Here is a 22,607-nt window from a genome sequence, read left to right on the forward strand (position 1 = left end):
TCATAAAGTATCGATAAGGGTGTCATTAGGAGTCCTTCAAAATCAGTCCCTTGAAAATCATCCAAGCAGAACTCCATGAATCACACACTGAGAATATTGACAGCTTTGCAAACTAGAGGATCTATATCCAAGGTAGAAGATAAAATAGCAACAGCTGAATTAGAAACARAACAAAAAGGGCAAGATAAAGTGAAAATAGAAACAAAATTGGACTGTGTGTTGTTACCATTTTGTCATTTATAGACCCCTCTGTCCTTTGTTACTTAACCTCACAACATCCTGGTGAAATGAAAATAAAGTTATAGTAACTGCCACATTGCTTTAATTTCAGTAGGGTGAGGAGTCGGAGGTACAATTGAGCTGAAAGGTCACAGAATCTGGAACAARGACAGAAACTCACTCCAGATTTTTGGGGTCCTAGGTCAGTGCCCTAACCTTAAGTTTATCCTTGCTTTCTCCTGGCYTTTTAGCCTGCATTTAACTTGCTAATCTGAGATTCACAGAGAACAGACCACAAGATGGTCTACATCTTGTAAGTGGCTACAGCTGATCCATAGTTCCAGGCTAAACTGTTTTCAAAGTTTGATGAGAAAAGTGAAGAAAGCCAAAAGACCACAGGAGTCCTTCTCCAGGCTTTTCTAACTCAGATGCCCCAGCTTCAGGTGTGCAAAATGAAAGAGATTTCAGAACTTCATCACCAAAGCAAGATAAAAATCTTTTCTTGAAGAATGTCATCAGTTCTGAGTTTGCTTTCTGGACTGAGGAGAGAAGGACGAAGGTTTCCTTAAAACCCAGGGATTATCTGCAGATCAACCGAGAGGCAGAGCTGCAGTGGATAYAGGTCACTCAGCTCTATTTTCAAAAGCTGCGGACTGGACAGGCAGCATGAATGACTGCCATTTTTGAAAGCACAGATGAAGGAGTATATTGGCTTAATGAGGTTTTAACCYTGTTAGCATCTGGCAAGTTTGATACCAAAACTGGCTCCATCTTCCACCGCTACCAGAAATAAAACATAGCAAATTAAGAGTTTGCTTTAGTTCTTTCTAAGAAAAGAAGAAAAACGTATCTGTCAGGTCTCTATTACACTCTGATTTAACGCACACAAAAGCCACAGGGAGAGGATATGCAGGGGCTAACAGAAGTTGTAGGTGGGCCTAGTCTATCATGAAACTCAGTCCAGTTTGTAGACAGCTAATCAAAGGATAGTTAAGGGCATTTTCCACACTGCAAATAAATATCATCAAGGCTTTACTCAATAGAGCATAACTGCTTCCAAAAGATACACCATCATTGTGCAGGTACTTCTCAAAAGAAATTCAAGGRACAGTATGTTTCAAGGGTCTAAATATACCATGAGACCAGAAAGGGCATATTGGCCCTTCATCATATTATCCTAGTTTAGGAAGGGTATGCGCATCGTTTTCAAGATGGTCCAACAAATACCTTTTTTTGAAGAAACCCAGAGCCTCTCTGCATTATAACAAAAAAAAAAAAAGGGGGGGTGTTTTATCAGTGAATATGCTACACTGCTATCCATAAACTTGGTGTTGCAGGAGAAAGTGCAGAGCTTGCTCATTTGGGCTACAAGTAGTTGAACTCCAAGAAGCAGCAACAGTATTTCCTGGGGTGCAGCTTTCCTTGCAGTTCTCAGAGGAAAATGAACCAAGGAACAACTCAGTCAATCCTGATCTTGCAAACAGCAGAAGACTATTACAGTAAAACACAATTTAAATCCCCATGTCTRTTTAAATCAAGGTGCATGGATGGTATATAATGGCTTCTGCCAGACAACCTTAGACTTGCCATGGAAAAGGGAAAGCAAAAAGAACAATATGTTTAAAACAACATGTACCAGTATGACAAATTGATGGACACATGACCTATACCCTGCTTTAACATAGCAAAGGCTAGTGTTGTCTTTGCACGTGACAGCCATGGGATGCAGCTTTTCCCTGTATAACCAGACCAGATAATACTCTGTCTTTCTCCAGTGCACAAACATGAACATAAACTGTATATCTGAGGCTGAAGGCTGAGAAAACAACAACAACAAAAACCCCACAGTTATCATCTACAAGGCAAGTGAGATGTCTCACTAACATGGAAAAATTAAATTATTATTGAAATCAAAATTYCAGTTTTTCCAGTTTGCATGGTTGGGACAACAGGTCCTCTGTTAAAGACACATTCCTAGATCCTTTGAAAYGTGAAAAATTGAACAGCTCTGCCTAAGAAATTTCCTTGTCTTCAGGTAAAAGCTGATGATCTTTCCTGGCATCTGCCATAGCTCAGGATCAGGCAAACAGCTTGCCAAATGCTTGAGGGGAAGTGTTCACTGAGACAGAAAAATAACCCAGTCATATATATCATGACATTGGCTTATAGTGTTGTTTGTTTGTTTGTTTAAGTATTAGTTTGATATTTTGCCTGGTCAGAAAAATCTGCCAATTCTTTTTGCTCAGCTTCAAGACTGGCCAGTCATCCTCTCACCTCTCCTCTCATCCAAAGTTTCCGTAATAGTTTGTATAGTGTCTGAGAAGAGTGTCTCAGGATGGAGGAATGCTGCGTTCTGTGCTGGGSTACAGTTACACTTCCCAAGTCTCTCCAAAATCCCACGTTGATCTGCTGTTGAGTCTGCTGTTACTGATACTTCACAGTCACCTCTTAGAGTCTATTGCARTGCCTCATTGAAATACATAGAAAGATTTTTTTTAAAAAAAAAGATTAACCACATCATCTAGTTCATGATTTCTTCCCCCACCTCCCAAGCACATACTGAAAAGATAGCACTTCCATTTTACACACAGCTTTTGTACCTTGCAAATGTATCAAGTTCACCCCAATTCCTCAGTCTTTTCCTCTCTCCACAAACTACATTTCTCACAATCCCTCCCTGGTGGTTAAATTCTCAAGACTGATGATTATTCTTGCTGCTGTCTGCAGTGACCCTCCACTTGCACCACAYCTCCTTCGAAATGCCATGCCCAAACTGAAGACAATATCCTGCTTGAAGCTTTACCAATACTTACTTAAAACTTGCCCTAGCACAAGGCCTCTGCCTGCTGCCAAGCATACTTGAGGCCATTCAGTCAAGTCTTTCCCAAGATTATAAAGAGCTTTGGTCCAATCAGACATGTATATAAGGTGCTGCTCTTCCTTAGCTCATTTTCATGTCCGAGCCCATTGCAAAGATCACGATCATTCTCCCCATTTTACAAATGGGAAAATTGAGGCATAGGGACAGGAAAATGCTAAGGCCAAGATCCCCCACAGAGCCAACAGCACAAAGCCAGAATTAAAAACTGGGTCTCCAGAGACCCAGGCCCACTCACAGCAACATATGCATTAGATTCTCTTGAAATAATGACCACTAATGTTCAGCTTGCTGTCTCACCAGGAAAACAAACATGCTTGCCACAAAGAAAGCATTTTCCTAGCTTGGAGTTTGCTACTATGTGTTCATCACCCAGAAGCACATGAGAGTAAAATCATCATGTCAAAGCCAGGGACACTAGGTCTTGTAGACCTTAGGAGACACAATACCTCTAGATAACACTTGGAGGAAGAATGATGGGAGACCCAAAAGGGAAAATTCCAAGTGTCCTAGGTGGTGTCTGGGCAAGTAAAGAACTGTATGAAACACTCATGCTGCCAGTCACGGTCCCTGATCCATCGCGCCTGCCTCTCCACCCGTGTGGCTGATGACATCCTCAGCCATGCTTAAGGTAAGCTGATCAGGCAGCAAGCTTTGATGAGCAGCATGTACTATGGAAAGATCTGGCTGCTTAACTTCAACAGGGGACCAGAGCTTACAACCCTGCCTCTGCCCTTGGCCCAAGGTGGCTAAGGTGGGTTTTTTGGTGTTTTTTTTTTTTGTTTGTTTGTTTGTTTGTTTGTTTGTTTTGGGGGTGAGGATATCAGAAGCACAGGGATGGCAAAGCTTTCTGACCTGCTTCCTTTATACACAGCCAGTGGACTGTGGCATAGAAATCCTCTAAAGAAAGGAGTGCTGGAGATTTCACAGCCTTCCGGTTGCCAGTAGATGTCATTACATACCAGCAATGTGCGTGAAAGACAGAGCCCAGAACTGAAGAGGAATATTTTCTAAGTTTATGTAAAGAAAAAAAAAAGTTACTAGTATTCTTGTACTACCGAGAATTAAGTTGTCACGATGTACAATTAGTATGTGATCTGGCTTTGAGTTGTTTATTACAATCTGCAGCTGTTATTCTGGGTCACAGAAAACCACAGAATTTATCTAAAACCCTCTAATTATTGTTAAGGATAAGAACTCCATCAAACCACAGTTATTTAACTGTGCAGAATGTACTTTAACTACAGGCAAGAGAACTCAAAAAATAGAAGATGTGTAGACAGAAATTGCCTGCATACAYAAGACGTTTCAAAATTGTGCTCAGACAGTCCTAAAGCTGATACGAACATTAATACACCTTACCCTTTAATCTGAAGGTTCAGAAGAGAAATGACAGATACGAATGACTCAAAAGAGCTGCCTGACAGCCTTATGAAGTGGATAAAGTGCTGTAATACAGATGTGTAAATGTTGGATTGAGAGGTTAAGTGCTGGATAACCTTAACCAGATGAAGTCAGTAGCAAAGAATGGATCCCAAGGGATAAGACACCCAGMAGAAAATAAAGTTCTTCAGATACCGCAGTCTTCAGCTTTCACTATTAGGTCAGTCTGAGCCAGGCTCATGGTATTTTTTTTTTTTAATCCTGTAATAAACTAACAAGATCCAAGCACTRAGAACCCAAACTTGAGGGGGCTACATTCTCACAGCCACTGTCTCCAAGGAACACCAGTTACTGAGAGTCTTATTTATTTCAATTCCAAACTCAGTAGTATTTCTAAACCTAGAGATGATTTTTCTATCTTGCTACTGTCAGTRTTTACCACCTTAATGCACACCGGCCATTGTCCTGGATCTCAGGGCTCAGAGGATCCTGCTGCCTGCTGCTCCACTGCTTCCTAAATCTTTCAACGTCATCCCTCAACTGGCCAGCTGTAGATAAACTCAACAACATGACGGCTTACAGACTTGGTGACAATATCTGAATGCAACAGCAACCTAGATAAAACCTGTGACCTCTCTGGAGCACCTTTGTTATAATGGGGCAGAGGTTTTAGCAATGAAAGGAGCATACAAGTTAGCCCCTGGAGTGATAATTAGTTTTATTCAGATATTGTGGGCCTAAGGACTAATTCTTAATCTCCACAAGCCTAGGCTCTGCATTGTGCTAGTACCCAAAGTACATACACCCACTTCTCGGGGTCTAAGCCAGTTATTCGARGTTCCTCTGCTTCTTTGCATTAAAGCTGCTTTTAGGCTGAGACTCCCATCTTTGGCCCTTGCTTGAACTACATTGCAGCAGGCTTGCCATGTACCTTGTTCATTCTGCCTTGTCAATCCAGCTTCCCAGCTTGGCCTCGGACTCATTTCATCACTATAGCTCATCTGGTGACCTAGACTCTCAGCTGAACCTGGCTGCCATCACCAGTCCTGTCCTGTTTCCTCACCAGTGGTGGCAAGATAGGCCCTGGCTGGTGAGGCCCCTGCCCTGCTGGTGTGTTACCATCTTCAGCTCCATTCCCCTTGTTTCTCTGACACTCAGGCATCTGACTTCAAAATYTGTATGGCACTGTGTGTCTAAAAACACCACTGAGGACAGGGGCCATACCTGCAAATGAGCAGCATGTAGAGCCCTATCGGTTCCAAAATACACACTTTCAAAATACCCAAGCAAAAGCCACCCCTGCCCTCCAACTATCARACAATGTCAGACTCCCACTATTTCTGCGCAGCCTTTGGTAGACAGACCTGCGCKCATTTTGCTTGTGCTCACAGTTACTGGACACGAGCCAGCGCTGACCCAGAGGCACCGTGCTCGTGCTAATTTGRTAAGCCCCGCCGACAGCACAGTGCTGGGGTAAAGAAGCTGCATGGCTTTCAGGTCAGACCTTTCTTATACTCAGCTGCCCTGAAGCAAAGAGGTAGAGCACAGGGCTCCACGTGGATAGGCTGCATCCTCCAATAGGGGAAGTTTCCACAGCTTTTCCAGAGGCCCTAAAAATGGCAGTAACTCTAGTTTGGAAGATAAATAAGGGAAGGAGAAGCAAAACCTTCATTTGAAGGCTCTGGGAGACAAGCTATATGAAGACCGGGAGAAAAGAGGCTCTCTGTTTTCATTTTACAAAACAAAAATTAGCTAACTTGCYCAAGTTCAGCAAGTCTGTCAGAACCAAGCTTTAAGCCTAAGTCTCTTGCAGTCTAACCCATAGCTTTAGCTATCTGCCTAGTTTTCTTTTCTACACTTGGTCTTGCACTCACCATACCTGATAGGCCAAGCCACTTCAGAGGTTTAATCATCTCTAGAAATTCTATAATAATGCTCCTGCATTTTTGCTGTAACAAGCCATTATCATGAAAACACATTGTCAGGAGAATATAGAATTGATCTACTAAAGTTGTTTTTCATGTTCATTGCTGCATATGTGAGTATTAGCATGAAGGGAAACACAAAGCATGAAGAGAAAGCTCAGATACTCCTGGAAACACATTAGTGAGGGAACTCCTGTGAGGGCACTGCAAGCCAAAATGAAAACCTTCATTCATTGTTTCTGCAGGAAAAGTTGGATGCTCCTTGCTGGAGTTTTCTTCTCCTACAGAGTTATTTTTCTATGAAAAAAAAAAAAAAGAAAGAAAGAAAGAAAGAAAGAAAGAAAGAAATCACAGTAGCAATCCCTTGAGCCCTTTGCTATGACTGTGCATGACTAAACCTATCTCTTATCTCATTCTTCTGCACATCAGGAGCCAGAGACTCTTCTTCAACAGGTGGCTAAGACACCTTTGAATGAATTATCACTTGTGCTGATAATTACCACATCTCTACTAAGGAGGCAGAAGAGAATATCAAACAGGAGGCAACATCTGAAACAACCATAGCCATTTCAGAAGTGAATCTGCAACCCCATATTGATATGACACATAGACCTTATATTGATACCTAACAATAAAGTTCACTCCCTCCTGGGCAAGGAATCCCAGTAAAATTTCTCTCCTCTTCTCTGCAATGAGTGTGATTTATATTTACCAAGAGTTATATTTAAGAAYACAAGAACTGATACCAGCAGTCATACCAAGGGCATAACTAGCCTGCATCCTCTCTACAACAGCAGCCAACAGTGCATAGAGCATGGCAGGTATGCAATTTGACTTCTGCAGTGACTTCCCGACTTTGTTGAGCATAGATACAGTCTTTTACTGAATAACACTTGTGAGGTCTTAAATTTGTATGTACTTTAGCACACAAACTTTTAACCACCAGAACATAATGTAAAGAGGAGTTTGAATACATATTGTATGAAGAGCAACTTCATTGCTTATTTTAAACTTGGCATCAGCTAGTTCCATGCTTTCACTTAACTCTTGCAATGGAAGAACTGGTGAAAAATGGTTACCTACTGGTATCTCCATGCCACAAGTCTTACAGATTTCTATCATATCCCCCAAAGTCCTCCACTTGCCATTTTACCAGGCATCTTTCCACCTGCAGAGTCTTCTCATCGCCCTTGCTCTCTACAATGCAAGAAGGGTGTCTCAGCACCACGGAGGTAATGCTCAACACCTTGCAAGACAAGGGCACAAATTTTTAAAAGCTTCTAAGGTAAAGTCTGTACGGGGGTATCAAAAGGGCAAGCTAGCCTGTGATGCGGATGGCTGTGTCCCAGGAATGCAGACATCGTACTGTACAGAGCCTCCCTTGTCAAACATCATTTCCCAGACTTTGATCAACAGTCACTGAAACACTGTCTTGCTTGAATCATTCCCCAAAATGCTCTACAGCTGTTCTTTCGGCCCCTTACTCATCTCCTGCACCTACTCCTCTTGGAGCAATAGAGGTCTGAAGATTTGTGCTCTAACCCTTACAGGAAGGGTCCATCTGGTTTAGCAAACATCTGTTCAAATAACCTGTGGAATAAAGCCAAGCATTGCCTCATAGGGATTGTATTATAAGTTAGGATACATACCCATGTAAATCAGCAGTTTGGTAACACAGGTACGTTTAAAACAAGTAGATGAGCACTCAATAGATAGATGCAAATTTATGAGAAGAAATATAATCTATGTCCTAATGCCACAGGGATTAACATAGACATCAAGATGACTGTCAACAGCTGAAGTCTAAGATCCAATATAAAGCAGTGGTAACTGAATCAGATTTAAACAAGGAAACCCACCTGTGAGCAGTTTACATGAGCACCTGAAGATAAACACAGACAATAGCATAGTACATCTRCGCACGCTTCCTTGGTCTGCACATGCGCATTTCTGCACATAACAAGCATCCTTCATTAGACTGAGATATTTAGGCATAGCAGAACATGCCAAGGCTGTCGCTTGAGCCATCACAGTGATTTTCACACACATCCTCTTGTCAATATGAATTAGGTTTTTAGCCACAGCTGCTATTATCTTTTGGTTTACCACTAATGAYGAGGTTGCTATGTTATGCATATCAATACAAGCATCGTTCTGGCTTTAACATAGATATACAACTGAGGAAATGGCCTGGAGAAGCAAGGCCAAAGCCTCCCCTATCCTCTTGGAAAGGGACAGGATTTGCCCTCTAACAAATGTCTCAGACCTCACATAACTGCCCTCACACAACACTTGGCAAACGCATGACCCAGCAGGTGTTTGGCACTGGCACAGCTGGAAAATAATACAGTAATAAGGGGATGGTGTTAATTACATCATCTCAGTCTTTTCAGTGGCAGGGTAACCTTCCACCAGTACTTAGGAYGTGAGCCTCATCCTTATAAAGAGGCCCACAGCACACATATAGCWAAGGTCATGCAAAGACTGGGGCTGTTCGAAGTGCAGCATCTCTGATCTGGTTTCCTACCACTGGCCCATAGCCATAAAAATCCATGAAACAAAGCTGTCGCAGCAAGAGGGAAAATAATTCATACTCATGCAGCCATTACAGTGCAGAAGGCAAATAAATGAGAACTGCACCACCCCTCTCCTTCCAGGTGCATCACATCCTCCTGTCTGGCTACCACTCTCTCATGCACCTCTGATCTTAAAAAAAAAAAAAAAAAAAAAAAAAAAAAAAAAAAAAAAAAGCAGGCATAGTCCTCAACACCTCCATGCAACAGCCACCCCATCACATGCACACCTCCTGCATTGCTGGTTCCACACACACGCACAGTTCCTCACTGCAGTATGTAGACACATTCCCCCTTCTGCTGCTGAAGGCCAACCTTGAAAACAACCTTTTGCGTCCAGGAAAAGTTATATATGCGATCACACATACATATATCCCCAGGCTCCTATTTTAATCAAGCCAGCTATGCACAGCAGGCATATCGTTAACCTCCATCAGCAACRGCACTGCAACTCAACCACTGACCAGACGCACGAGACACACTGAGTAATGAGGTGTCCCCCACGTGGTATCCTCCACCGACGAGCACAGGCGCATACTGCCTCAACTGGCAGGAGTACCAGACAAACAAAACAAGCTGGCCATAATCTCATGGATCTCTATGCGGACGCATTTGTTTGTGGCATTCAGCAATGCTGCTCGGCTTATCCTCATCAGAGAAGTCCAGCACAGATATATTGCATCTCTGGGTTTGACTTTTTTGTTCCCCCTCCTCCCCCCTAGTCCAGACTTATTTTTCGAGGCAAGGCAATAAAATAGGTGGAATAATGTTTTCTGCTGCTTTTCTGCAGAGACCAAAACGTAAGAAAAAAAGAACTCACCTCAGCTGCAGCACAACTCTATTGTAAATATGATGTTTCCCAGACTGCTGACTCTCACCACCTGCCAAACACGAGCTGGTTTCCAAAGGCTGAATTCTGAGCCTCAAAGGCTAAATACTGGCTGTCAGTAGGAGGACAGCAGGAAGACGAATGCCAAAATGCTTTCTTTACAGCTCCCATGCCTATGGCTTGGCTCACTAATATTTTCTGCCATAAGCAACCCTCATTTAGAATGTAATTTCACACGGTGTACCACCATATACAATCAATATATCATAATCACAGAGAAAACAAATGAGAAGATGCAATGATCGTAAATACCATGGTCTTGTTTGTTCAGGGTTCTTACTTTCAGACCACAATCCAAYATTATTTTACATCTCCTGAGCAACTGGGTAGCCAGAGACCATCCTGCTCCGTAGATCTTTAATCTCATTTTCAGTATGATCCATGCCTTCTTTTTTTAATTTATTGAGCTATCTCCTAGATCCTGTCAGTCTTGTCCTATTGTTCTCTGTAACTTGAAATTTCATTTTGGTAATAAAGAAAATGTCTCCAACTGGGTGTGATATAGAGCTACAGAGGAAAACTGCTACTTCTTTTCTGCAGTCTGGATCTGCAGATGCATTTTGTTGGAGTTTGTGGCCGTAGATGTCTGGAAAACTGTATTTATTTTACTACAAATTAGTCCAGTGATGTTTTCCTTCCTACTGAACGTATTTCTCCAAGATAGATGACCAAGTAGTTTTCCATGGCATTACTCTGTATCCTTAATTTTAACCTTCAAGCCTAATTTCTCTGTGCTGCTTAGTATTTGAAATAAGAAAATATTCTGCYTTTCCTCCTTTAGGTTACTAATGAAAATATTCAATGAGATGAAACGTTATAGCAGTTTCTTCAGGACTCCAATTTAATCCTGTTAAAAATTCAATAAACTCAAACTCAGTTTCCTTTGTTTTTCATCCATCCCAAGACAGTTCCTTTATTTCATTATCCTCCATGAAATCTCTGCCATTTACACAAAGAAAAAGATTTCAAGTTGGTAGAGTTTTTCATGTTCAACACACAAAGGGAACACAAAGAACCCTTTCCCGCCCTTCCTGTGGAAAAAAGCTTAAACCAGCATAAAAGCTTCCCACAAAGATCCAATTGTATCATCTCCTACATTCTGCAGACTCCAAAAGTAACCTCTGAGCTAAACAAAACAACATAAAGCATCTGTAGTTTATTTAGCCCAATGAAGGATTAGATCTTACCTTTTCTCCTTTTTCTCCCTTGCCATAGGCTCTGCCCTAGGAAGAAAGGAGGAAAGAAAAAGGTACTTTTGACATCACAGATGGCAAATTATGATTTATTTTTCATATATATATATACACACACACACATATATATAAATATATATATCTGTGCACATATACATATAAAAACATTTTGACATATATGTATGTGTGGCTAGTGGTGTCCTGTGGCTAGTGATGTCCCCCAGGGCTCACTCCTCGGTCCCATCCTGTTCAATTTCTTCATCAATAACCTGGATGAGGGGGCAGAGTGTCTCCTCAGCAAGTTTGCTGATGATCCCAAGCTGCGAGGAGTGGCTGACACACCTGAGGGCTGTGCTGCCATTCAGAGAGACCTGGACAGGCTGGAGAGCTGGGCAGAGAGGAACCTCCTGAGGTTCAACAAGGGCAAGTGCCGAGTCCTGCACCTAGGTAGAAATAACCCTAGGCACCAGGACAAGCTGGGGGCTGACCTTGTGGAGAGCAGCTCTGCAGAGAAGGACATGGGAGTGCTAACGGATGACAAGTTGCCCATGAGCCAGCAATGTGCCCTTGTGGCCAAGAAGGCCAATGGTCTCCTGGGGTGCATGAGGAAGAGCATTGCCAGCAGATCAAGGGAGGTGATCCTGCCCCTCCACTCAGCCCTGGTGAGGCCTCATCTGGAGTCCTGTGTCCAGTTCTGGGCTCCCCTGGACAAGAGAGACAGGGAGCTGCTGCAGAGAGTCCAGCATAGGGCTACAAAGATGATCAGAGGGCTGGAGCACCTGCCCTMTGAGGAACRGCTGCGAGAGCTGGGCCTSTTYAGCCTGGGGRAGAGAAGMCTGAGGGGGGATCTGATCAATGTGTACAAGYACCTGAAGGGAGGGTGTCAAGGGGACGGGGACAAACTCTTTTCAGTTGTCCCATGTGACASGACAAGAGGCAAAAGGCAGAAATTGAAGCACAGGATGTTCTGTCATCTGAATGTATGTGTATATATACACACAAATTACAGGACTGCTAGTTTAGGTTAAGTGACATTCCATGGTCATAATTTCTTGATTAAAAAAAAAAGAAAGAAATCAATGATGAACTAAAACAGAAAACTCCCTCCCCAATTCTCCAACTCCAGCCCCAGAAAAATCTCTTGTTCTCCATTACATGGAGTCTAAGATGTTTCCAGAATCAAAGATGCCAACAACTCTCATTAGATTGAATTTTAAACAGGGTTAAAGATGTTCTTGCCTAAAAACTCAGTCTGGCATTTGCATTAATTGCACCTGGGGAAAGCTGGATCTCACTCACCTGAATGTAAAAGAGTTGAGACAGACTTGCACCTTCTGTGTGTGCAAATTGCCTTGTACYGCCCTCATTCAACACACAGCTGTGCTAAAATCAAGTACATCCAAGTAACATATTTTAATTAAAAAGCCAGTACTAAGCCAGTTATCATCCCCATCCATTTCTCCCTCTCTAAGGAATGCTGCCAGGCACTAGAAAGATCAACTTTTCCCTGAGATAAAGGGAATATATTCAACAAAGTATATGGGATCGTGAGAAAAGGCTCAGTGTGTAGGGAAACACAACTACTCGGTTTTCCAACTCTTTATTCTTACTTACTGACTCTCCTTTTTCTCCTCGGAGTCCAGGAAGTCCTTGCCTGCCACTTTCTCCCTTGAAAAAGAAGAAAGGATGTTGATACCACAGCGATAACTCATTCCACTTTTGACARGCATGAAGATAACAGGTAAGATTTCCTCTTAGCCCTCCCGCTTGACTTCAGCTGAGGGCTGTTCCACATTAGTCTTTGTATTTTGTTACTAGCTTGTGGTTGACTTGTTTTCTTCATAAAGTGCAACTAGGTTCTGGCTGAGATCATGTACTCTTCTGTTCTGTTCCCACCAGCCTCTATGGACAAGATTCTAGTTCCTACTAGGACTCAGTGGACACCACTACATTTATACTGGTTGTAATGTCCACATTTTAAAATTGATTTTATACTCTTTTTTTATTTTAAAACATAGTTAGAATCCCTGTGTGCCTTGGTAAACCAAAGAGCACTCTCTTTTTGGGTATCTCAAAAGGCCTTATATCCTATTAAGCCAGAAAGGACGACATGCATTGGGAAGTAGTTTGCATAAGACCTGGAGAGTACAAACCTAAAATATGGGRAAAAATAAGTCTGTATTTTCACAATTTAAGAGTTACTTCTCTCCTTCCAGTTTCAAAAAAGATTTTTTCATTCATACTAGATTTTCACRATTGGCTGACACCTCCCTCTTCTAGCACAAATGTACAACACACAGTCACTCTCCCTACTTGTCCAAATGGAAAAGAGAAAAGAGAATCATGGAATAGGGGGAAAAAACACGAGTGAAAACATAGATAATTATGGGGAGAAGAATGAAGATTGGAGAAGTAAATGCACAGAGAGAGGAAAAGAGAAAAATGGTTAAGCAAAACCCAGCCAGAACTACTTCTTCCTCCATCAGTTCCTAGGAAAAAAAAATAGTTTGTGGGGCAGGGAAAGGGATAGATACACAAGCGAGATGGACCATTTGATATATATCTATCCACTACAGAGCTAGAAGTTGCACCCAAAATGGYAAGTACAAAAAACACCTGCAAATTATTTTCACATACCACTGCACAGTTGCAATACTGGAAGAGGGGCCAGCTGAGGATATACCCACAACTAAAAACAATTTAAGGCTATCCTCAGCATTGCCAGCAGATCTTTTGATTTCTGTAGCACTGCTGGGGGACAGAGTGCTCTGCCTACATTCCCCTACCTCGCTCCTTCCTTGTCCTAACACAAAAAGGATACGYCAGAAATAGACTGTGTTGAGCTCCCCATCCATCACTAACAAATACTATGTCACTGTTCTTTGCACTTTCCTCACTTGTTTGTACCTCCTACTGTCTCCTGTTTATAGTGACTTTAAGTGCTTTGGATCTAGTTTTGTTCACTGTGGACACAATATCCAGTTGTAAGAGTCCCAGACCTAGAGCAGTACTCCTAAAGCACCACAGCAATAATACATTCAGTGACTCCTGCACACCCCAAATCTCCCCCACATGGACTGGAATAGGATTTAATGTTACAGCTAAATTTAATTTGTCCTGATATATGTCCATAAAATGTATTTAGCTGYGCCAGATGCTCAACCTTTTGTCAGAATTATGCTCCCCCCCCCACCAAGACACTTTAAAAACCACAGGCAAGATGAAGGTTTCTTTGCATTTTTGCCAAAGGGGAAAAACCCTCACAGAGCAAGAGACATGTATGCAAAACTAATGTCACAGTCAATTCTAGTAGGCTGTGGCAAAGTTCATAGAAGGTTTTATACAGTTGTCTCTTATAGGCAAAACTCCTTTCTAATTTTGGAGAAAAGAGATGTATTCCCCTAGAGCATGTCTAATACTCTGGCCTTCACAAAATCCTGAAGACAGATAAGCAAGATCATTTCTATGATTTGGACAGGAAGTAATTTTTCCTAAACTCGGAGCACATATTGATAGCAGTGCTGGAACAGAGCAGAAGCTTGTTGACTGTCCAGCTAGCGTGGCTGCCTCTAAACAACGCAGCAAGCAYGATGTGCATAGAAGGAAAATAAATTACACTGGTCTGCTAATTGTTAGCATCTAGTACTTATCAATAGGACCTAGCTTCAAGTGCATTTTCCAGTTCTTCCCAGGCTATTTCCTTCCTCGCTTTTCCCCAGTAGCTTCCTTTACTGTATCTCCTTCTAAAATGCATATGCTGTGCATATAATATACATTAYCTTCAGTTTGGCAGCATGGATGATTGAGGAAGAGGGGTTCATCTCTGGGAGATTTCTCTCTCTAATAACTGCAAAAGCTTCTATTTTGCCCTCGGTTTGGAGGCTTAAATTAGGGAGGAGTAGAAACTTGTTATCTTCCCACACTGTATATACGCTTGGAGTATCTTCACAAGTCAGACAGCACCATAGGAAAAGCTTGTCCAAACTTCCCCTCTCTAAAAGAGGGGATATGTTACTGGAGCTCTGATACCAGAGCCTGTAGGCAAGTCTCTATCTTCAAACCCAGAAAAATAGAGCAACCGTGGCAGTCATCTAACAGACCTCCCAATTCTTTGTTTTTTTCCTTAAAAAGGAGTCAAAAGAAGTAGGCATTATTCCTTCCTTGGATAAGGAATGACTGAGTGACCAGCTACTGCTAGTCTAGTGGGGGCAGGGAGAAACCACCTTGCTTGGACTAGACAAGGAGCTTCATAGTCCTCCTTGCYTTAGCAGACGTTTTTTCCCTCCCCCTTAGCTGACCTGTGTCCGTATTTGTATCTTCTGGTGAGACTCATAGCACGCAGCTGGTGAGAGTCATCAGAGAAATGTTTCTAATACAGCTGAACCAGCTGCTTGCCTAGATTCTGAGAGGGCCATATAGTCCCTTACAGGGTATTTCTCAGTAKCAGCCTGTAACGTATTCTTAGGTAATGCTCATGTGCCTACAGTCTACCCAAATATCCCTTGGGTCCCAATTATTTAGAAGTAGACCTCAACCTTGTAGTTCACCCTAAATAAGAGATGCTTACTCTGAGTCAGAAGTCATGCTTTCTGCTGTAGAGTCCTGAAGCCTCTCAGATTCTACATTTTTCTGATAATTTCTTTCCTTACTCATTAATTTACTCCCACTTCTTTGCTTAGTCAGCTAATGCTCAGTCTTTTCTTATGTTGCACTCACTTCCTAGTATGTTTGAATCAAAACTCATGAGTTTAGTCAATAACTTACAACTTATTTTGATGAAGGTCCAGCTCTCAGATTCCTGYAACAAGTGAAACCCGTTTTTTTAACCTTAAAGTTTTACAACCCTCCTCATTACACACAAAATTTAAAATACAACCCTTGAACCTTAGAAATGAGGAGACAAGACGAATGATCCTAGAACATATTACTAACATTTAAAACCCCATAACGTAGAAGCCATTCTCATTTTTGTGAGGAYAATGTCTTTCCAAAAATAAAGCATCAGTTGCTAATAGTGGGGAGTTACAAATAGTTTTTGCTTTTCTCCCAGAGGTCAGTATTTCAGTCTGGGTAGTGCTCAATAATGCTTCAAGGATAGAGAGGAGGGACAACGCATTAGTCCCTGCACGTGGAATAAGGCCGTGACAATCAGCAATAGCTATGTGAGAACTGCTACCAAGGGCTTTATATATCACTTAATCACAGCATCTTTGCTAGTCAGGAACCAAATCTATTACTTGCCTTATTTAGCACACAGAGAAGCTAAGTTGTTTGTCTCAAATCATCAGCTCTTTGTACCAAATCGTTGTCAGAGCCTGGATTTAAACTGCATCCTCCCCAGCTCTCGGAGACTGGGGCACAGTCCTGCCTTGGCTTTATACAAGTCATAGACAACTAAAGCCAGGGAAAATTCATGCACAAATCTGCAGAGCTGTTCAGTGACCCACCTGCAGGGATGGGACAGCCACCAGCATCAAGATCTCTTAATTAAGCTGCCTAAGGTGCTCAAGAATCAGCAGTCACATAGCTGTCCAGATAAGGTAGCTATACGTTGTAATTAGGTCTTAATTTTGTGCTTAGAGATRCACCATTACATATTCTACTAATGTGCTCAGCACTAGGCCATGTTATGCAATACRGACACCCTCACCAGCGTGCAGACCTTGTCACAGCAACGAAAAGCAATGGGAGCTGCTGCTCAGTGCTTTATTATAATCATCATCATCCTTCTGCAGCCTCCTCACAACAATCTCCTGCAGTTCTGACATTCTTCAAAATAGCCCCTCATTACTTAAACTGTCACAGATTAAAATAGAAAGTTGCTATTTATATACACACGAAAGCATAAAGAAATGCTTTCTGCAGTTTCAGGCAAGCACATCTCAGTGTTAATGGGCCTGCATTCATTGCTGCTGGCAAAAAAGCTGTACCCCAAAACACATCTCCTCATAACACTAAACTTCTCCCTGCACATAGTAGAGCAAGTGTTGTCAAAAAAAGTCAGCGCTGGCAGTGTCTGACCTTTAAAGACCCACAGACTTTGCACCTCTCCTTCCAGTGTTTCATGATAATTTTTTTTTTTTCTGGGGGGGGGGGAGGAGCACAATTTCTTTATTCACCAAACAAATATATTGTAGTGACTGATGAACACTGACTGAATTTGAAGAAGTGTTTCAGATGGAAATGATTCTAAATTGAGATTGTTTCCCAGTGTTCTTTTATCACACAACAGGTGAAACTGGGAAGCACTGAAATCACCAGCTTTCACCTCTCCAGTAATGCTGTGAATCTTATTTTGCTTCCAGTACTTCTCTAAGTCAGTTGTCCCCACAGCTCTAAATGTAACCAAGCACAGAAGGGAAACGCGTGTGTATTAATTACATGCATGTGCATGTGAAAGACACTTACAAAATATGCATGATAAATATAGAAACTGGGAAGTTTGAGGTGGACCTCACAACCACCCTCCTGCCCTGTTATCTAGGAAGAAACACATAGAGGAAAATGGCCTGAACATCAACTCATGACTCAAACTGCCTTGCTCAGACTAACACACTATGGCTTGTTCTTTACCCTAGTCTCAGTAAGTTTTGTGTGAAGAGACTGGGAGGCTGCTATATAACCTACAGCTAACTAGCAGTGCTGAGCAAGGCACAGTACAAAAGCAGCACACAGGTTTCTAGGCAACTCATATGAAAGCTGTGCATGACCTAGCAAATAAAGCTGGCTTGCAAAAAAAGCCAGTTCAGAAGTTCACAGGAAAAAGTTTCAGAACATACGTATTCTAGAAGTGACAGAGTTACAATAGTGAAATTCAGATGTGAGCCTAGAGGAAAAAAAAAACACAAATGGGACAAAGTCCCCTGCATTCCTTCAGAGTTATCCAAAATTGTCTAAGTTTAGTCACAATTTAGTCATAATTGACTCTTGCCTCCTCAGACTCTTCAGCTTATTTAGTACACAAAATTCCTCTACTTTTGTTATTAAACAAATCAATTAGCACATACTACAGACCTTTTGACCTCTAGGACCTTCAGGACCGACTTGGCCTCTCTCTCCCTAAAGGGAAAAAAATAACATGATTAGGCAGACTGGTCTACTCATCATATAACAAAGCAYGTGGCCCAATCCCACAGCCACTGGGGACAACAGAAAGTTTTTCTAGTCTCAATAGACAGCAGATTAATAAAAGACGTGTTCTCAAGAACAGCAGCAACAAAGCAACAAAGCTGGCTTTCCAGAAGTCCCAGTCACACACAATATAACCAAGTCCATTCTTTTTAAAAGCCAAGAGATTTGGCTATATTTACCTCCAGAATCTCCCCCTACTTATTCTACCCGCCTACCTGGGGTGGATAAAATTAACCACTCCATTTTCAATGTTGCTTCCAGGACTACCAGTATTACAAAAAGCACTGAATTTGGTAAAAAGAAAACACCTGGAAAACCTGCCATTTCCTCCAGAGATATGTCACCMGCGAATAACACAATGCCTGCCTCTTTCTATATATTGCTTCACACTAATAGGTCTTAAAACGCTTTATGAACAAAACTAGCTCTTTCTTCCTCAAAGAAAACACATTCATCTCAACTCTCACCTTTTCTCCAGCCGGACAGGAGCAATTGACAGTCTTGAGGTGGCCAACTTGTTCATTGCCAACCGTGGGCTTCACTTCRAGGGGTGGTGCTTCTGTCAGGACCGTGACCTGGCACTACACCCAAACACTCAAGGTCATTATGARGCCTTCAATGCTTTCTCTTTTACCCACGTTAGAGAAACCACATTGGCATTACTGGACAACGCATGGCTAAACATGTTRCACTGAGGAATGAAATTCAACAAAAGCCATTCATTCAAACAACAGGGCAAAAGATGGCAAAGTGAGCGATGAATCTTTTAAATCAGAATCTAGGCGAAAAGAAGGAAAGGAGGGTCGAAGTGTTTACTGAGAGCACAGTAAACTGAGCAGCAACTGGTACTGTTTTAGTTCTTCCCAAATAAAACAGTAGGAAACAYGCTGAGTATTTCATGCTGAATTTCTGTTGTTCTGTCATCACTTCAGGGTTTGTTTCCCCTGACAGCTTGGCAAAGAAAAAGGGCTTGGAAATTTCTAATTCTTCATACTCATCTCTTCAGTGTGGTCATCTTCTGGCACTGCTGCATTACCAATTGTATACTTAGGACTCATTCACCATCATTATAAAAATGACAAACCCACAYTGTCACATCCTCTATTTGTGTAATATATTTCAGTAAAGAGTGTTCATGTGAAAATGAATTAAAAACAAGAAGAAGCTTACTGGTCCAGAGGGAATGTCACAGCAGGTTTCTAGCTCAGCATGTCGAGAATCACAGTAAATAACCATTCGCTGAAGATCAAACTAGAAGACAAAGTGAGACAATAGTCTTAAAGACAGTGAATTATTAAAGACTGCATCTCCTTTTGTTTGGCTACAAACAGTGCAGAGGAAAATAAATAAAAGCCAGATGGGGTTAGATTCACAGTGATTCTGTGGATCCTGCAGTCAATATCTATTTCTCTRTATCAATAATGGACCAATTTCTCAGCATGCTCCAGGAGTGCTGAGCTAATGAGACCTTGAACATGCCTATTAAAATTCTGATGCAGCTTTTCATATAAGTAAGGAAGAATGCTAACCACTATGTCCTAGCCAAATTCCTGTCTGGGAAGATATATTCTGCCCACCTACATTCCTTCCAAAATTTCATCGAAGCATAAGGTTTGTTTTTCTCCTGTTGTGCCCTGTGACCATTTACCCCTGTGTGAGAAATGCTATTACCACCTTTAATATGAATGTTCCWTCTATTTTGTGCTGCTAAGAAAGATTATAGAAGACTCAAAACACTACACAATTATGCATTTTATAACTTCCATACAGTTATACCTGGTTAACACTGCTACCAGACAATCTAGGTCCAAAGTGAAAGTCTCAACTTTCAGATTAAGATCAATTGGYGCAGGAAACATTAAATATCAGGTATATTTTTGAGGGATTGAGATTATATCATGACTCTTCTGAGTTAATAAGGTTTCTTTTTTCCCATCTGTCACTACCACATGTGAAAACCTTCACAGTGTCAAGATTAGACAGGAAAAAAAACTTTACATGTGTAATTCAGCACTCAGCTCRATGGTATTTGTGGATGACTGTCTCTGGCTTTATGACAACTTCTGGGAATACACAGAAAGATCAGGAAGATTTATCTCTTTTAACCTCTGTTAAGGAGATATCAACACTCTCATATTAGATGACAATAAGACTTGTATATGATGAGATGCCACTCTTAGCTATATAATGCATGTAACATTTCAGTAGGTGATGCTGCCTAAGAAAAAGGGCAATTATAATATCACACTTAAAATAAAAAGCTTCACAAGCTGCAAGCCCAGTGATGAACATTACCCCAGGTCTAGTCAGCACACACAGTACTTACGTCAATGGGGATGCTATCGTACAACCGTTTGCCAATCACAGTCTTTCCTTGAATGTCGATATTTTCCCTGTCTTCAATAGGCAGTGTCTGCACCAGTCTGCAGTCTATGTAAAGGGCGACAGTCTCTGACTGAATGCTGAGGGCRATTTTATGCCAGCTGCGATCAAAAAGATCACTGACTTGAACACTTCGAAAGACCACTCTCACAGCGTCCTTGGTGAGCCCTACGGCGTTGTACTCCACTGCCTTGTTCTCTCCATCCAGCCGGATCGAGACCTGTGAACAGACAGAAGTGACTTTGCTAATAAAGTGCACAGCCTCATCATCCTTTCTATTGCCTGCCTTCAGTCCTGACTGATTCCCCAGGTGATAACCCCCAGGCTGGGGATGGTATAGGACATGATAAGGAGGTGTCCTGGCAAACCRTAGAGGACACACTTTCTAGTGATATATGAAGTCAGATAGGCAGCCTATACCTGTTAAACAAGATGGGCAGAGCACGCACTGGGGCACAGATTCATGCCCATTGTCTTCCCTTGTGAACACACACCATGGCATGGTTTCAGGTCACACCATCTTGACACCTTACAGACGGTGCTTGGGTATGGTTGGGTGGTAGTACATACCAGGGTCCTCTCCCAAAAGAGAGTACAAACAAAGCTGAGCCTGCTTTGGATCYCTCTAGCCTGTGCAATTCTCCATCACTTCCCAGCAGACTCTGTGCTCTTTAGTGTCCCTCACAAGTCCTCACTCAATCTCTGGGGCATGCATGCATCGCTCATTTCTTGGTWTGAAAACATTCTGCTAGGTTGTAACGTTGCTCACACATTATTTCAGATGTTTTGACTTGAAAACTGAAACACACAATAAAAATTATGCTCTAGGCCCAGAAGAGACCTAGGGCTGCGTTATACAGTGTGGACACAGCCAGATGTATCACTCACCAACAGTGCCGAAGAGTAGTTCCTAGTCTAATTTAGTTAATTAAAAACAGAAGAGATGAGGCATAGGATTTATAAAAGCTAGAAGGATTAATATGGCCTTGATTGTCTTTCTTTCTGACTACAATAATCAAGCCTAACCCATGAGAAATGAAGTCCTAAGTGGCCACTCTCAAAAAAAAAGAATTTTTTTTCATGAGACAGACAATATAAAAAAGTCCTTTTTAACCCTCCATTAAACACTGTCCCTCCACTTTGTCACGGCAGAATTCATCTCACTTCTATCTCTCTCTCTCCCTCTTCCAGTCTCTCTCTTCACCCCCAAGCCATTCCTAACAACATCTCGCTACCTACCCTCTGTGTCACCAGCTACACAGCAGACAGAAATTGGCTTTTGAAGACGTTGCTCCTTAGTTCATTTACAAATCGATTTCCTCTTTTACCAAAGTAACACAGCAGCAAGAAACGGAGCACAGAGCGGAGCCTGCGCAGCAAACGGCACGTCGGCTAGCTGCAGAGCTGGGAGAGGTCGGGCCACGTCGGCACAGAGCAGGGTCTGACATAAGTAGCCCAAGGTAGCCTGCCTCCAGATCTGATCCAGCATCTACACGCAGCAGAGCACTGCGCTGTCTGGAAACGCCGGCTCAGATTAGCGTTAGCTCAGAAGTCTCTTCAGTCTGCAGGCCAGGCAGCCCTGCAGACAGATGACGGCCAGAGTGCTGCTGACGTCAAATGAAAAAAGGCTCATGAGGCTCTAGGACACTTCTGACACCAGAATTCACGTCACTTTTGAAAATATTACTGAGAATCTTGAGTGCTGTTTTTTCCTCCACATCTGAAGGGTTCAAGTATTCAGCTGTCTCCACAAAATAATTAGTGTGTTAATATAATAATACATTCTTACTGTGCAGGATTAGGAATGCATGTAGCACAATAAATTATATTTCTTTTAGGAAAGCACAGCTGATAATTTATCAAAATACTATTCAGATTAGCCTTTTACCATTGTCTGAGATTCAGTTAGCTAAGTCCATACTGCACCCATCTTTCACGCTGTGAGCTCCCAGCGTCCCTTGGCGCATCAGACCCAAAGCAGCAATACTGCATAATATGACTAAGTCAGCCCATGCTGACAGCCCAGTTTAGAGT

General features: G+C 42.0%; 1 protein-coding gene across 1 annotated transcript in view; it reads right to left on the minus strand.

Moving 5' to 3' along the window:
• The window catches only part of COL22A1 (collagen type XXII alpha 1 chain), a 237,215-nt gene that overhangs the window by 117,036 nt on the left and 97,572 nt on the right, over positions 1 to 22,607 (minus strand). Inside the window, exons 7-12 of the mRNA XM_085300726.1 lie at positions 20,518 to 20,793; positions 19,362 to 19,442; positions 18,659 to 18,772; positions 18,075 to 18,119; positions 12,675 to 12,728; positions 11,055 to 11,090 (exon numbers count right to left, since the gene is read on the minus strand). Of these exons, the coding sequence (XP_085156852.1) occupies positions 11,055 to 11,090; positions 12,675 to 12,728; positions 18,075 to 18,119; positions 18,659 to 18,772; positions 19,362 to 19,442; positions 20,518 to 20,793 (606 nt within the window). The remainder of the gene's footprint in view (positions 1 to 11,054; positions 11,091 to 12,674; positions 12,729 to 18,074; positions 18,120 to 18,658; positions 18,773 to 19,361; positions 19,443 to 20,517; positions 20,794 to 22,607) is intronic.

The sequence above is a fragment of the Rhea americana genome, unplaced genomic scaffold (assembly GCF_003343005.1).
Source record: "Rhea americana isolate MKP2758 unplaced genomic scaffold, rheAme1 scaffold_0, whole genome shotgun sequence".
NCBI classification, from domain to species: Eukaryota; Metazoa; Chordata; class Aves; order Rheiformes; family Rheidae; genus Rhea; species Rhea americana.